Source organism: Anabrus simplex, chromosome 8 (assembly GCF_040414725.1).
Source record: "Anabrus simplex isolate iqAnaSimp1 chromosome 8, ASM4041472v1, whole genome shotgun sequence".
Taxonomy (NCBI): domain Eukaryota; kingdom Metazoa; phylum Arthropoda; class Insecta; order Orthoptera; family Tettigoniidae; genus Anabrus; species Anabrus simplex.
In genome coordinates this window covers 131,451,047-131,468,193 of record NC_090272.1, presented here as the reverse complement: position 1 = coordinate 131,468,193, position 17,147 = coordinate 131,451,047, and the positions used below count along the sequence as shown (strand labels likewise).

At 39.8% G+C, this 17,147-nt stretch overlaps 1 protein-coding gene across 3 annotated transcripts in view; it reads right to left on the bottom strand.

Annotated features, from left to right (window-relative positions):
* LOC136878892 (target of Myb1 membrane trafficking protein) overlaps positions 1-17,147 on the bottom strand; it is a 182,877-nt gene that overhangs the window by 81,410 nt on the left and 84,320 nt on the right. For all 3 annotated transcript variants that reach the window (XM_067152476.2, XM_067152477.2, XM_068228851.1), the window contains exons 6-7: positions 12,001-12,125; positions 11,415-11,560 (exon numbers count right to left, since the gene is read on the bottom strand). In XM_067152476.2, the coding sequence (XP_067008577.2) occupies positions 11,415-11,560; positions 12,001-12,125 (271 nt within the window). The remainder of the gene's footprint in view (positions 1-11,414; positions 11,561-12,000; positions 12,126-17,147) is intronic.

The window sequence follows — 17,147 nt, the reverse complement described above, 5'->3', positions numbered from 1 at the left end:
ACATGGGCTTGTTTTGAAGCACTCAGTCATGGTTATCAGAAACTACAACAACTGTAACCGTACAGTGTGGTACCGAATTTATGAAGAGTAATATTGAAAGGAGGTTTTGTGTACGCCGGACCGGGCGATTAACAGCAGGCCGGGTGGTGAAAACGGGCGCAGTGTTGCCGCGTTCAGTAGTAATCACGCGCGCAACGAACACAGCTTTTCGTTTACTTTCAACCTTTAATTTTATTTCCTCTTATAAATTCCACTTCCCATCACCTTTTCTCATAAGGGCTTTGGACCCTCAAAGGCAGGTTTAAAAATGGTTGACCTCTTAATTTAGAAATATCACACTGTACAATTTTTACAAGAGTTATTTGCATTATTATTTACTGTACATATATTTACAATATTTAATTCTATCAATTTTCTTCGTCTGAAAAATCACTGTGTTCCGATGAATCGGTGCTGCTGTCATTCATGTTGATTATGACTGGCCCGAAATAAGGGACGTTTTCAGACAGCCCATCTTTTTCCCAGTGGTGGTATTCAATTTTCTTAGCGTGTTTAATGCACTGTTTCCAGAGTTCAGGGTTGACGGTATGTAAGGCTTCTCGGCATAAAGCGTTAATTGCTTCCATACCTCTACCATTTTCTAATGTGTTAGCCATATTTGTTTTTGCTATTTTCCCTTTTACGTAAGCCCAAATGAGCTCGATTGGATTAAGCTCGCAATGGGCCACTGGTAACCAAACAAGCTGTACATCTGGTCGAAGTCGTTTAGTCAGTTGTTCCAGCTTCTTTACCGATGTTTGAAAATAAGGCCTGGCAAGGACAGTCAGCTCTGATTTCATTAATTTGTTATAATCGTCAACTCCAGGTGGTAGTGAAATATTCCTTAATGTTATCCAGGATATAATTACAGGTTTCAGCCATGACATGTTCGGGTCTTTAGATGAAGGATCGACAATCGTATGATATGGAGCTTGATCTATAACGACAGCCGACTTTTGAGGCAATAAACTAAGGACTTTCGTGAACCATTCTTCATAATGAGTCTAGTTCATCTCATTGTGGTAATCACCACTGCCTTTCTTGCCAATAAAACAAAGTTCTGCACCGCCAAGAAATCCTTCTTCACTTCCGATGTGTAAAATTATGATGCGTTTCCCAGCTCCAGATGGTGTTTTGAACCCTCCACACCATCCATAAATTTGCTCAATGTACCCTCTGTACAGATTATAGTTGTCAAAGTTGTTTTCTAAAGCTTCAACCACGTTTTCTTGCCACCCATATTTCATAGTATGGTTCTGTCCGAATTACGTCTCGTCTGTAAAGAAGATCTTGTAGCCCTGTGCTCTTAAGTCTCTAATTCGTCTAAGGTAGGTATGTCGGGATGCAGCAACTGTCACAGATTCCATTAGCATTGGTTTCCTGTTTAGTTTTTTGAATCGGAATCCCAAGCTTCGAACTACTTTCAAAAGCGTAGAAATTGACATATAAGGAAAATCCGGCATATTTTCTAACAGTTTCATGCGGAGGCTTTTAATTGTGGGAAATATCTTATTCATATAAAAATCGTGCATATTTCTTCGTATTGTGCCCAAAGTAAAATCATCGATATGGATTTTCGGACGCCCCGGTCTCACACACTGCTTCTTTCTTGACCTGGACGACGTATTTCCATCATTCTCCTTTGAAGTGGCTCCTACTCTCTTCACTGACGACAGCGATAATCCAAGACAATCTGCCACCTTCTTATACACAGGAAACCTCTTGTCCCCTACTTTTTCCCCCTAACATTGAAAGAAACAAATAGCACTCAAAATCATTGCAAGTTCACCCTCTGATAACGGTGGTCTCGGAGGCATCTTGAAGTGACGTGGCCAACATGCAGAACATAAGACAACTGAAAGTAGCTTGCGGATAAACGAAGGTCATGGGCATTCCGTTACACAACTACCCGGGGCGAGTGTACTGTGTTCGTTGCGCGCGTGATTACTACTGAACGCGGCAACACTGCGCCCGTTTTCACCACCCGGCCTGCTGTTAATTGCACGGTCCGACATACACAAAACCTCCTTTCAATATTACTCTTCATAAATTCGGTACCACACAGTACGGTTACAGTTGTTGTAGTTTCTGATAACCATGGCTGAGTGCTTCAAAACAAGCCCAAGTTTGCTGTTGTACGTTTATCCTGGGCTGAGAAAGAGTTGCTTTAGATAAATGATAAGAACTTTTTTCGGAATGGTTGAAAAAAATTGTAACTTGAGTATTACACTGCAAATACATGTGGTTATAATATATAAAAATTGCATTACCATCAGACAAGTAGTTTTCTTTTTTTTTTTTTTTTTTGCTAGTTGCTTTACGTCGCACCGACACAGATAGGTCTTACGGCGACGATGGGACAGGGAAGGGCTAGGTGTGGGAAGGAAGCAGCCGTGGCCTTAATTAAGGTACAGCCCCAGCATTTGCCTGGTGTGAAAATGGGAAACCACGGAAAACCATTTTCAGGGCTGCCGACAGTGGGGTTCGAACCTACTATCTCCTGAATACTGGACACTGGCCGCAATTAAGCGACTGCAGCTATCGAGCTCGGTAAGTAGTTTTCCTTGTATATATTCCTAAGTGAGCGCTTCCTAGAGAAGAAGCCAAAAACCCGGGCAATATTTATTACAACCACAAATAAAAAATATTTAATGAACGTCGAAAACAACGTGTCTTATATACGCTAATGTAGAATTAAACAAGGAAAATATTGGTATAACTCGCATTGCATTAGGCCTATTGGTTCGTTTGTAATTAAAGCCTAAACTCGAGTGTCCATAATAAAAAGTCCGACAGTAGTGTTTCCATACGCCTATTGGATAGCTTTTATTCGTGTATTCAGTAGTACATTTTCTCGCTTAATACGTTCATTTTCCTTGTTCCCTGAAGAAACGTCTTAACGAGGTTTCACTGTACTTCTTTAAGAATTTTTCCATTACACCCAACATCGTGCATTTTTCTTGTTTTCTCTACTAATTTTCATTACCTCACTTTTTGTTAAACTTATTTCCCTGCCTGCTTCTTCAGTTGCCCTCTGCTAGGTATTTAGTTGTTCTTCCATTTTTTGTTAATTTTCTTTCCATAACATCACATCATCTGCATATGTTATGATAGGTATTTTCTAATTTTATTAATCCTGCATTAGTTTCAACAAACTGAAAAAATTCAGCATTATAGATTAGGTAGAAGAGGATGCGATAAAGTAAGTAAATCCACTAAATATTGGACTGGGCGATTCTTTTATTAGGTTTTCATTGTCGATATGAATGTCTGAAGCATGGATACCTAGATTTCAGGATGTAATTTCCTTACTGTAAAATCAAACACACACACACACACACACACACACACACACACACACACACACACACACACACAAAACTGAAAATTTTAACAACAACAACAACAACAACAATCGTATGTTTTAGTGCACAAGTGCCTTATACAAGGCAGACGGTGAACACAACACAAGGGAAATCGAGCTTGAAGGCAGTCTGGTAGTTCCCCTACCCCTAAACCCTCGCACTCGAGGCAGCTATGCATTATGTCAAACAACAGCTCCAGGCGATTCCAACGGGCAATCTGTTGTTTAGATGGTGCCACTGCTGCTTGGAAACTGTGCAATGTGTTAAAACAGATGACACTTGACAATTTTTTTAATTTAATGAAATGTTTTCCTTTTCATTACTACTGAAAAATGCCGTAAGTTTGCCTTCAACAGTATTTTTAATTTTTAAAGGTGGTGGTGATGATTATGTTGATGCACATTGTTTGATGATGATTATGATGATGCTTGTTGTTTAGAGGGGCCTAACATCTAGCTCATCGGCGCCTACGGTACGAAATGAGATGAAATGAGATTACAATTTAAAAATAATAAAAAATGCATCCACTGACCAGAATTCAAAACGTGATGATGAGAAATGAACTGATGAATATGAATTTAAAACAATCGGTGGATAAGACGCGCAATTCCTCACATTCCCAGAAACAATATTACTGACCAAGGGACTGCTTCCAAAGCCCAATCCTGAATCGATGATGCTTGTCTAAATGGGCCAGTAATCTATGTCAATGATCCCGCATAACGGCACTTATTGCTAGTAAGGGAGAACCAAGGGATTTTCAAGTTGCTCAAAGGTAGCGTAAACTCACGGTGTTCCAAACATTATGGTACTACTCACAAGTATTGTACCTCGTACCGGTAACGCAGACCTACAGTGTTTCTCACACAATGGCGCCACTCACAGCCAACGCAAACCGATGAGGTTCCTCACCTAGGTGTACTAAGCACGGGCGCCGGTATTCCCGTGGTGTTTCTCACATCATAGTGGGTACCAATCACAGGCAACGCAGACCCATGGTGTCGCTCATATAGTGGTACAACTCACAGGCTACGCCCAGACCCGTGGTGTTGCTCACATGGGTACGACTCATGGGTACTGGAAACCCACAGTCCACACGCACTGCTGCTACGAATCACAAACCTATTGTGTACCTACTATAGTGGCACTACTCGCAAGTAAAGGCAACCCATGGTGTTCCCCGCGTGATGGTACTAATCAAAAGTAGTTTCATGGTTCTAAGGCAATCATCCCTTGGTTGCCCCTTTTAGTCGCCTCTCACAACAGGCTGTGGGTGAATTTTTCGTCTGCGTCCCGCACCCACAGGGGGTAGAGAGAGATAAAAAAGATGAAGTAATGGACGAAGAAAGGCAAGGGCCACGAAGGGCATGAAAATGAGACTCCCTAGGCCTTGAATGCTCTAAAACCTTCGGGGTCGGAAAAGAACAAGAGTTCACCAAGGGAGGTCGGACAGGATAGATGAAAGTGAGGAGCCTGGCACAAGTAAATGGAAGCAATGCCAAGACTCAGCTACGAGCCTCGTGGTCGCCAACCCACGCTCCCCAAGTTGAGAACCCCTTTGGCCCCTTTTAGTCGTCTCTTACGACAGGCAGGAGATACCGCGGGTGTATTCTACACGTGCGTCTCCCACCCGCAGGGGGTGCACATTGTTTAAAGGGCCTAATATTTTTAAAGGCACTTGACAATTTTTCTTAGTGTAACACGATCTGTAAGTTTTTTCATAACCACTGTACTGTAATGTTCAACATAACTAATTTTTTTTGTATACACAAGCTTTCTCGTGAAATCTGGTAAGTCTGAGTTTTTTCATAGTTCGAGGTAGCCTCTGCTCCATCTAACTCAAATTATAGCGACTACTGCATATGAAAATGTCATTTTGAGGTGGAGGTGATTCTTTAAAGAGTGAACAGGAAATGACCATCCCGTCAAAATTATCGTCTTGTATGTAAATCTTTAATTTTTCCCCCAAAGTTTGCTTATATCTTAAATTACGTACGCAAATATAGATTTATTCCCATTTTTGTCAGTTTTGACATTATGTGAAACAGGCTGAACATAACTGTTTAAAACTCTGTATTTAAGTTAAGGGAAATAAGGACTGTAACTTAGGTTATAAATTATTTGATAATAATAATAATAATAATAATAATAATAATAATAATAATAATAATAATAATAATAATAATAATAATAATAATAATAATGTTATTGCTTTTATGTCCCACTAACTAGATTTTCAGAGATGCCGAGGTACCGGAATTTTGTCAGCAGAAGTTCTCCTATGTGCCAGTAAAACTACAGACACAAGGCTGACGTATTTGAGCACCTTCAAATACCACTAGACTGAGCCAGGATTGATCCTGCCATGTTGGGCTCAGACTGTCCAAGCTACTCACACCCCGGCTAAATTATTTGATTAGTGCAGGGTGGCATTGTAGTTTGGAAGAAGGTTCATAAGTAATTAAATTCTCAAACACCTTTATCAATAGTAGATCATAAAAAATTGTATTTAAGGAAAAAACAGCAAAGTATGCAATTTCATTTTTTATGGTATACTATTTTTCATACGTTGAAAGATTACAGCAGTATTTCAGATTTTATATTTTTAAAAGTGCTACACCTTCAATTTTTCCTCATAAAGGGAGTTATTTACTTTTGAATTCTCTACTATAATTTTATTTGGGGGAGAGGGGGGTGAGAATGAGCTGAGGAACCACTAATTTTTAGATTTAAATCTTCTTTTATTGTTTCTCTGATTAGGACTGTTTTAGGATTGAAATTGGATAATTGTAATACTTAGATTATTTAACAAGATCTGCAAGGATATCATGGTTCATGTTTATGGGTAACTGTAGTCACGTCCTAGTTCGTGAACCATGGGCAACGGCTGAGTGGCCTAGTAAGTGGTCCTGAGAGTCAGGATACCAGTTGCTAGGGAATGGGAGTGGGCATCTTGGACATATTCTGAGTCATGGCCCTCCTTGTGCTCAGGCGGCTAGGACTATACAATTCACCGGTGGTCCATAACCGTTAGAGGAGAGATCCTCACTTGGACTATGTGCAAGTAGGGTAGCATCCTGCTTCATAAATTTACCGAGCTCAGAACACTTTAAGCAAGCCTCGGACCTATGGGAGTAATGGAGTCTCACTCCCATTTGACAGGCGAGGGACTCCTTGGAAGCAACTTGGCGAACGAAATGGAATTCGATGGGGAGCTATCAATATTAATGGGGCTATTGGAAGAAAGAAAGTAGAACTGGCTGAGTCAGCAAAGAAAATTCATCTGGATGTGCTTGGAGTCAGTGATATTCGGGTAAGGGGAGATAACAAGGACGAGATAGGAGATTATAAAGTGTACTTGACGGGTGTTGGAAAGGGAAGGGCAGAATCTGAGGTAGGGCTCTTTATCAGGAATACCATTGCACGCAACATAGTTTCTGTTAGGAACGTAAATGAGCGAACGATGTGGGTAGATTTGGCAGTTGGAGGAATTAGGACGAGAATTGTGTCCGTGTATTCACCATGTGAGGGTGCAGATGAGGATGAAGTTGACAAGTTTTATGAATCATTGAGTGACATTGTGGTCAGGGTCAACAGCAAGGATAGAATAGTGCTAATGGGAGATTTCAATGCAAGAGTTGGGAATAGAACTGAAGGATACGAACGGGTGACTGGTAAATGTGGGGAAGATATGGAAGCTAATGGGAATGGGGAGCGTTTGCTGGACTTCTGTGCTAGTATGGGTTTAGCTGTTATGAATACATTCTTCAAGCATAAGGCTATTCACCGCTACACATGGGAGGCTAGAGGTACCAGATCCATAATAGACTATATCTTAGCAGACTTCGAATTCAGGAAATCTGTTAGGAATGTACGAGTTTTCCGCGGATTTTTCGATGATACACACTGTAACCGTACGTATGTACGACCCCCGAGTTTTTAGGTTAGGAAATTTTCGTATATAGTTTGTTAGGTTAAAATCATGTAATTTTGTTTATTTACCATGTAAAAAAACGTAATATTATAAGAAGAATGTATAGTTAGGGAATATTGCATATGTTCATCATTATATTTTGTATAAATTTCCGTTTGGGTAAGAGTCTGTAAATATGGCCTAGCCGTAAGGATTGTGCAACCGGGAAAACTGCGACTATATCGGGAAGGACGGTTGAAGTCAGTTGGATGTGTTGCAACAAGTGGCTTGAAAACATGGGGTACGGCAGGTTGTATCGGTTGAAGAATTGGAGTGAATCAATGTGGACATACATGAGTGCACGGTCTATGTCACATCATATACTCGATAGCCAAAGCGAGGGCTTTGTTTTGAGCGAGGTTTGGGTTGACAGAGTGACGCGGGAAGAAGTGCCGGTGTGAGCGTTGCTACCAGTAAACTTTTCAGGATGCGATAACCACGTGTAGCAAGCATATATAAGTGTGTACGCGTGTACGGCGAGTTATTCTGATTCTGATTCTCATTCTGATTCTGATTCTCATTCTGTTTCTGACTCTGATGCTGATACTGTGTGTTTCTCATTTGTACTGGTCTGCGGGAGCGACGTATTTGCGCAGTTTGCTATACGATCTGCTATTGTTCGTGAGTATCTGATACGGAGTGAACATGGTATAATCTCAACGACTGACCGGCTTTGCAGTGGACTTTCTGTAATAGAAAGTATTTGTTTGGAACTTGTCACCCGAGTATGCAGCTTCAGTTAATGGAGAATTTTGCCGTTTGCTTGCCTCCGGACATGTAACGCTTTCTGTCCAGCCAGCAATTGGAAAGAATTCAAGACGACGAAGAAGTGTAAATAAGGTTAGGGATGCTGTTAGTAAAGAAGGTTGCATCCATATGTAGAGAAATAGTCGTCGTACTTTTCTCTACCAGATTAGGATTCGCGGTAACAGTGGAGTGCAGTGGGGCTCTTACCTGGAGGTATGTTAAAAGTATAATGATGTTCTATTTTTAGTGATGATTTTAATGATGTGTAATTTGCCTTTGTAGACGGCAAACGAGTAAATCTCGTGAAGAGATGATTTTGTTGGGTAGCATTGTGTATATTAGCTCTATGTAAACAGCAAGCACTAAGTGGGTTGCATAAGTGTTTATTTTTGTTGGTGTTTGTCACATAATAGTTCTTATTCTGGGAGTAAAGTCATAGAATCAAACTTTAAGTGAGTCTTTTGTCAGTGGAGTAAGGCTGAACCTGGCATGTTATCCAAATTTAATTTCAGGGGTTATATAGCAACAGGTAAGGTTATAAAGCAAGTCTGGAGCCTCGTCAGCCTGATGACCGTCGCCTTGGGAGAGGGAGTGGCTCGTTGCTCTACATAATTAAATATTCCTGCAATTGTTTTGCAGGTGGCGCCCATTATCCTTGTTATTTATACTTAGTTGAGTCAACGTTTATCTGTTCAGTATTTCAATAGTCTGCAGTAGTTGCAAGACCACTATCTGATCTGTAGTGAACTAAGTATCTCTACGCCTAGGGTAGAGAAAGTGAAATCTGTCTGCAAACGAATAAGGGTAGAAAATCTCCAGGACGAGGAAATTAGAAGTACATGGATATGATTAGCGAGAAGTTTCAAACAGTAGACAGTAAGCAGGTTCAGGATATAGAAAGTGAATGGGTAACATACAGGGATGCTGTAGTAGAAACAGCAAGGCAATGCCTAGGAACAACTATGTGTAAAGATGGGAAAAGGTGAACATCTTGGTAGAATGATGAAGTGAGAGCAGCTTGTAAACGTAAAAAGAAGGCTTATCAGAAATGGCTCCAAACAAGGGCCGAGGCAGACAGGGATATGTATGTAGATGAAAGAAACAGAGCGAAACAAATAGTTGTCGAATCCAAAAAGAAGTCATGGGAAGATTTTGGTAACAACCTGGAAAGGCTAGGTCAAGCAGCAGTGAAACCTTTCTGGACAGTAATAAAGAATCTTAGGAAGGGAGGTAAAAAGGAAATGAAGAGTGTTTTGAGTAATTCAGCTGAACTCGTAATAGATCCCAGGGAATCACTGGAGAGGTGGAGGGAATATTTTGAATATCTTCTCAATGTAAAAGGAAATCATCATGGTGGTGTTGCGAACAGCCAAGCTCAAGGGGAGAAGGAAAATGATGTCAGTGAAATTAGACTTGAGGAAGTGGAAAGGATGGTAAATAAACTCCATTGTCATAAAGCAGCAGGAATAGATTAAATTAGACCTGAAATGGTGAAGTATAGTGGGAAGGCAGGGATGAAATGGCTTCATAGAGTGGTAAAATTAGCATGGAGTGTTGGTAAGGTACCTTCAGATTGGACAAAAGCAGTAACTGCACCTATCTATAAGCAAGGGAACAGGAAGTATTGCAACAACTATCGAGGTATCTCATTGATTAGTATACCAGGCAAAGTATTCACTGGCATCTTGGAAGGGAGGGTGCGATCAGTTGTTGAGAGGAAGTTGGATGAAACCCAGTGTGGTTTCAGACCACAGAGAGGCTGTCAGGATCAGATTTTCAGTATGCGCCAGGTAATTGAAAAATGCTACGAGAGGAATAGGCAGTTGTGTTTATGTTTCATAGATCTAGAGAAAGCATATGACAGGGTACCGAGGGAAAAGATGTTTGCCATACTGGGGGACTATGGAATTAAAGGTAGATTATTAAAATCAATCAAAGGCATTTATGTTGACAATTGGGCTTCAGTGAGAATTGATGGTAGAATGAGTTCTTGGTTCAGGGTACTTACAGGAGTTAGACAAAGCTGTAATCTTTCACCTTTGCTCTTTGTAGTTTACATGGATCATCTGCTGAAAGGTATAAAATGGCAGGGAGGGATTCAGTTAGGTGGAAATGTAGTAAGCAGTCTGGCCTATGGTGACGACTTGGTCTTAATGGCAGATTGTGCCGAAAACGTGCAGTGTAATATCTTGGAACTTGAAAATAGTATGAGTATAGTAAGAAATGCAATGAGTATAGTAAGAAAATTAGCCTCTCGAAGACTAAATTGATGTCAGTAGATAAGAAATTCAACAGAATTGAATGTCAGATTGGTGATACAAAGCTAGAACAGGTCGATAATTTCAACTATTTAGGTTGTGTGTTCTCCCAGGATGGTAATATAGTAAGTGAGATCGAATCAAGGTGTTGTAAAGCTAATGCAGTGAGCTCGCAGTTGCGATGAACGGTATTCTGTAAGAAGGAAGTCAGTTCCCAGACAAAACTATCTTTACATCGGTCTGTTTTCAGACCAACTTTGCTTTACGGGAGCGAAAGCTGGTGGACTCAGGATATCTTATTCATAAGTTAGAAGTAACAGACATGAAAGTAGCAAGAATGATTGCTGGTACAAACAGGTGGGAACAATGGCAGGATGGTACTCGGAATTAGGAAATAAAGGCTAATTTAAGAATGAACTCGATGGATGAAGCTGTACGCATAAACCGGCTTCGGTTTGGGGTCATGTGAGGCGAATGGAGGAGGATACGTTACCTAGGAAAATAATGGACTCTGCTATGGAGGGTAAGAGAAGTAGAGGTAGACCAAGACGACGATGGTTAGACTTGGTTTCCAACGATTTAAAGATAAGAGGTATAGAACTAAATGAGGCCACAACACTAGTTGCAAATCGAGGATTGTGGCGACGTTTAGTAAATTCACAGAGGCTTGCAGACTGAACGCTGAAAGGCATAACAGTCTATAATGATAATGTATGTATGTATGTATGTATGTATGTATGTATGTATGTATGCAAGGATATCTTTCTCTTCAGAGAATGAATAACACTTTGAATTCTTATGAGAAAGTACCAATGACGGTCTACAGCCAAAGCAATTTACTGAACAAGTGACCCATATCTCAAATACTGTAACCCAGCTACAAGTACAACACAAAATCAGATAATACTATAAGCTGCAAGGATTCATGGTGATATGCCCCCTTACAATGTAGCTCTGTTAGTATGCCTATGCACTGAAGTGTTATATGCTGTGAAAAAATATGCTGCCCATAAAATAAAATAAATATCTTACTAAGGCCAGCAAGTTTGGCATTGAGACTAGGTGTAGCTTCGTCACTCAAATCAATGAGAGAATCTCCAGCTGCTGCTGCTGTTTCTACAGGAGGTTTCTGACTAGCTGTGAGAGGAACACTGCGGTTGTTCTCAAAACGGCTGTATCTAGAAATAAGGAAACGCACAAAATTAGCAACAATAACAAATATACGAATTTAAATCAATATCCAATAATAAGTGTTTTAAGAACACAGAACACTAAACTGGATTAAATAAATTTTACATGTAGAGAAAGTATCAAAGATTTTATTTATTTATTTATTTTTTTTGCAAGTTTTTTTACGTCGCACCGACACGGATAGGTCTTATGGCGACGATGGGACAGGAAAGGGCTAGGAGTGGGAAGAAAGCGGCCGTGGCCTTAAGGTACAGCCCCAGCATTTGCCTGGTGTGAAAATGGGAAACCACGGAAAACCATTATCACGGCTGCTGACAGTGGGATTCGAACGCACTATCTCCTGAATACTGGATACTGGCTGCACTTAAGCGACTGCAGCTATCGAGCTTGGTAATATTAGTTTTTACAATACAACAGCACACTGTACCTTAGAAACAAATTGTTAAGTTCATCATTAACCCTCAGGAGCTCAGCAGTGATCTCATCATTTGCAAGCTTGCCAATTAACTCTACCAGTCTGTGTTGCATTGCCTGGCATGTTCCATGCAAATCCTGAAAAACAAATGCATAAATTAATCATTTAAAAAACCTCAAGTTTGTACATTTTCAAAATATAACTAAAAAACAGATAAATTCTATCTCACTAAACTGTCCAACACTGACCATATATTAAAATAAGTAACAGAGTAAGGGATACAACAAATGAGGGATGAATCATATATAGTCAAACGAATAAATATCTGGAGCCATGCACAATGGTGGCAAGCAGACAATGCTGGACACTCCTTAGAAGCCAGTTTTGGCATTTCCATGATATCAAGTGTCCAGATGGAGGGGAGGAAAGGAAGGTATTCGGGATGGCAGGCTACAATATTCTTACCATGCAACATTACACTAAAAAAAGCAATTAGCGATCTCATATTCTTATTTGTGATAGAAAACCTCTAATGCTGGTTTGATACAATGGTAATCAAATGCATATTTATGAGGTCAAATAAGCTGCAGGAACCCTAATATGATTTCTGGATCAAAGAAACATGCCTCAAGTAAATTAACTGCACATATTTTTTTGGTAACAATGCTTCTCTTTTACAACTCTGAAGGGTTTTCATACATTTGGTCACAATTTCTTTCATTATCAGAGCATAAAAATTATGTTACCTTGAAGAAATATACAATCATGTCAGGGCTTTTTAGTGACATGGAAAGATCTTTCACCTTTTGTTTTAGTATCATACCATTTTCTCCCCCAGTATCACTCACTACAAGTGAAACATGAAAGGCAAGACCAGGTTTTGAGATGAGTGATATTGCTTCAACTTACTTGTGCCCGATTGCTCTCCCCTGACCCCCCTCAGTCAATTCAACCATAGAAAGTTATTTCAAGGATCGCTGACAGTATAATACTGAAGTTGCCTATATCATGCATCCAAGGATAGTGGCAACCATGGCTATCCCAGTGGGTATTTTAACATGATTTTATAATAAATAATTACAATATGTAATTTAGTTGTTCTTCCAGGTTGAATCTTTTTGTTGTTTTCTGTACATTCTGTACAGTGTCAATGTTTCAAATACATTCCAGTATTCTTTGTCAAGGCGACTGAAACACCCCAACTGAATCCGAGGTAATCAGTCTCCCTATAAAATAACCTCTGTAAGATAAAATTCTGAAAGTATTATGTCTCTGAAGTCCACTGCAAGTTGTTGGGACTTTAATATTATGTCCTCTTTCTTCTTATGTTATTTTCATTTATTTATTTCTTTGTCAAATATTTTTAAGAGAAGAAAGTTCAAAAATGTTACAGGTTCATTGCCTTCCCCTTTCCCATTAGCTTCTCCACAGCTATGACATTTCACTTTTTTTTATATATATATTTTACTTAGAAGAAATGCACACAGAGTATACATAACATAGTCATGTGAAAAATTAAGCAGTAGTCTGAATTACATCAGTTATACTGCAAAAGCCTGATTGACTTCACACACACCCTGAATCTCAATACATGTGTGGCCTCCACCCTACATTCTGGATGTAGATATGAGCAATCGACTGTTGCAAAGTCGTAAGATAAAATTAAAGTACGGTAAGTTCCACTTAACTATGTTCAGAGCCATACAGTTGCCCTAAAAGAAATTGCATCATCTCTTTCTTACTTTCTCTCCTTTGCTTACAACATTGCCATCTTCCATGATATCCAATAAGTTTAAAATAATATACTGCTGTTGCCTGTTCCATAACCAGGGTGACCAGCAATGAGGTTTTGTCAAATTCAAGTATTCTTGCCGGTCTTTCCAGGTCGTAAAACATTATACAGAATTTCTTCCTAGTTAAATCCCATGCAACTCCATGTTAATGCTATTGAAATTTACTCACTGCTAAGTATAGCACTTAATATTATCATAAAGCAAACTTAAAATATAATATGATTCTGTTCAATTTAACTCCACTAGTCAAAAAATTATTTTTGACAGAGAATCCTGATAGATTCGGTTCATTTTATTCCACTCGTAGCGACTGCCATTTCTGTTGAACATTAAAACACTTGGTAAAATCCAACAAGCTAGAACATTTAAACTCGCTGGTATAAAACAAATTCTGTTCGGTTCAATTTCATTCCACTTAGTGAGAGTACTCCTTTACTTGTTCACTCAGAGAAATAATTCTGTTCTTTTCAATTTGCTTCACGTCACACAAAAACAGATAGGTCTTATGGCGAGGTGATGGGATAGAAAAAAGTGGCCATGGCTTAATTAATGAACAGCCCCAGCATTTGCCAGCTGTGAGAATGGGAAACCACAGAAAACCATAGAAAACCATCTTCAGGGCTGCCCACGGTGCGGTTCAAACCCACTATCTCTCGAAGGCAAGCTCACAGCTGTGCGACTAACTGCATGGCCAACTGTGGTGTAATGATTCTGTTCTTCTTTGACCAGAGCAAAAGAGATGCAACTATTACTCCTTGCTACTGGTAGAGTTACTCTAAGAGAGGCTCTTATTAATGACACCAGATGTAAAAGAGAAAAAAGGCATGAAACTAAATTTTTTAACTCAAATTAAAATTAATTTATTCAAAAAACAGTATAAACATAAAATAACTATAATTTAACATTCAAATATATCAAAATATAGAAATATGGTTCATCGTGTGGGTCACTGTAGTCACATCCTAATTCGTGAACCATGGGCAATGGCTGAGTGGTATAGTAAGTGGACCTGAGAGTCGGGATACCAGTTGCTACGGAATGGGAGTGGGTATCTCAGTCATATTCTGAGTCATGGCCCCCTTAGTGCTCAGACGGCTAGGACTATACAATACACCGTGGTCCCCAACCCATTAGAGGAGAGATCCTCATTTGTACTACGTGCAAGAAGGGTAGCATCCTGCTTCATGAATTTACCGAGCTCAGAACATTTTAAGCAAGTCTCGGACCTATGGGAGTAACGGAGTCCCACTCCCATTTGACAGGTGAGACTCCTTGGAAACAACTTGGCGAACGAAATGGAATTTGACTGGGAGCTATCAATATTAATGGGGCTTATGGAAGAAAGAAAGTACAACTAGCTGAGTCAGCAAAGAGGATGCATCTGGATGTGCTAGGAGTAAGTGATATTCAGGTAAGAAGAAATAACGAGGAAGAGATAGGAGATTATAAAGTGTACTTGACGGGCGTTAGAAAGGGAAGGGCAGAGTATGGGGTGGGCCGTTTATGAGGAATTCCATTCCACGCAACATAGTTTCTGTTAGGAACGTAAATGAGCGAACGATGTGGGTAGATTTGGCAGTTGGAGGAATTAGGACGAGAATTGTCCCAGTGTGTTCACCATGTGAGGGTGCAGATGAGGATGAAGTTGACAAGTTTTATGAAACATTGAGTGATGTCGTAGTCAGAGTCAACAGCAAGGATAGTATAGTGCTAATGGGCGATTTCAATGCGAGATTTGGAAATAGAACTGAAGGATACGAAAGGGTTACTGGTAAATGTGAAGAAGTTATGGAAGCTAACGGGAATGGGAAGCGTTTGCTGGACTTCTGTGCTAGTATGGGTTTAGCAGTTACGAATACATTCTTCAAGCATAAGACTATTCACAATTACACATGGGAGGCTAGGGGTAGCAGATCCATAATAGACTATATCTTAACCGACTTCGAATTCAGGAAGTCTGTTAGGAATGTACGAGTTTTCCGCGTATTTTTCGATGATACAGACCATTATCTGATCTGTAGTGAATCAAGTATCTCTAGGCCTAGGACAGAGAAAGTGAAATCTGTCTGCAAACGAATAAGGGTAGAAAATCTCCAGGACGAGGAAATTAGAAGTACATGGATATGATAAGTGGAAAGTTTCGACAGTAGACAGTAAGCAGGTTCAGGATATAGAAAGAGAATGAGTGGCATGCAGGGATGCTGTAGTAGAAACATCAAGGGAATGCCTAGGAACAACTGTGGTGTAAAAATGAGAAAAAGCAAACATCTTGGTGGAATGATGAAGTGAGAGCAGCTTGTAAACGTAAAAAGCCTTATCAGAAATGGCTCCAAACAAGGGCTGATGCAGAGAGAGAATTGTATGTAGATGAAAGAAATAGAGCAAAACAAAGAGTTGTTGAACAAAAAAAAAAAGAAGTCTAGGGAAGAATTTGGTAATAACCTGGAAATGCTACGTCAAGCAGCAGGGAAACCCTGCTGGGCAGTAATAAAGAATCTTAGGAAGGGAGGGAAAAAGGAAATGAACAGTGTTTTGGGTAATTCAGGTGAACTCATAATAGATCCCAGGGAATCACTGGAGTGGTGGAAGGAATATTTTGAATATCTTCTCAACGTAAAAGGAAATCTTCCTGGTAGTGTTGTGAACAGCCAAGCTCACGGAGAGGAGGAAAATGATGGTGACATTACGCATGAAGTGGAAAGGATGATAAATAAACTCCATCATCATAAAGCAGCAGGAATAGATTAACAATAAAGTAGAGTGCAATAGATCCACCTCTTCAATACAAAATATGCTGCTATTTTAAAATTACAACATTACCTTATTTGGTACCGGTTTCAAGGTCTCAACGTCATCATCAGCCAAAATTAGGCACGTAAACAAACAGAATAGATGAGGATTAGATGAAATTAGACCTAAATTGGTGAAGTATAGTGGGAAGGCAGGGATGAAATGGCTTCAGAGAGTAGTAAGATTAGCATGGAGTGTTGATAAGGCACCTTCAGATTGGACAAAAGCAGTAATTGCACCTATCTATAAGCACGGGAACAGGAAGGACTGCAACAACTATCGAGGCATCTCATTGATTAGTATACCAGACAAAGTATTCACTGGCATCTTGGAAGGGAGGGAGCGATCAGTGGTTGAGAAGTTGGATGAAAACCAGTGTGGTTTCAGACCACAGAGGGGATATCAGGATCAGATTTTCAATATGCACCAAGTAACTGAAAAATGCTACGAGAGGAATAGACAGCTGTATTTATGTTTTGTAGATATAGAGAAAGTATATGACAGGGTACCAAGGGAAAAGATGTTCGCCATACTGTGGGACTCGGGAATTAAAGGCAGATTATTAAAATCAATCAA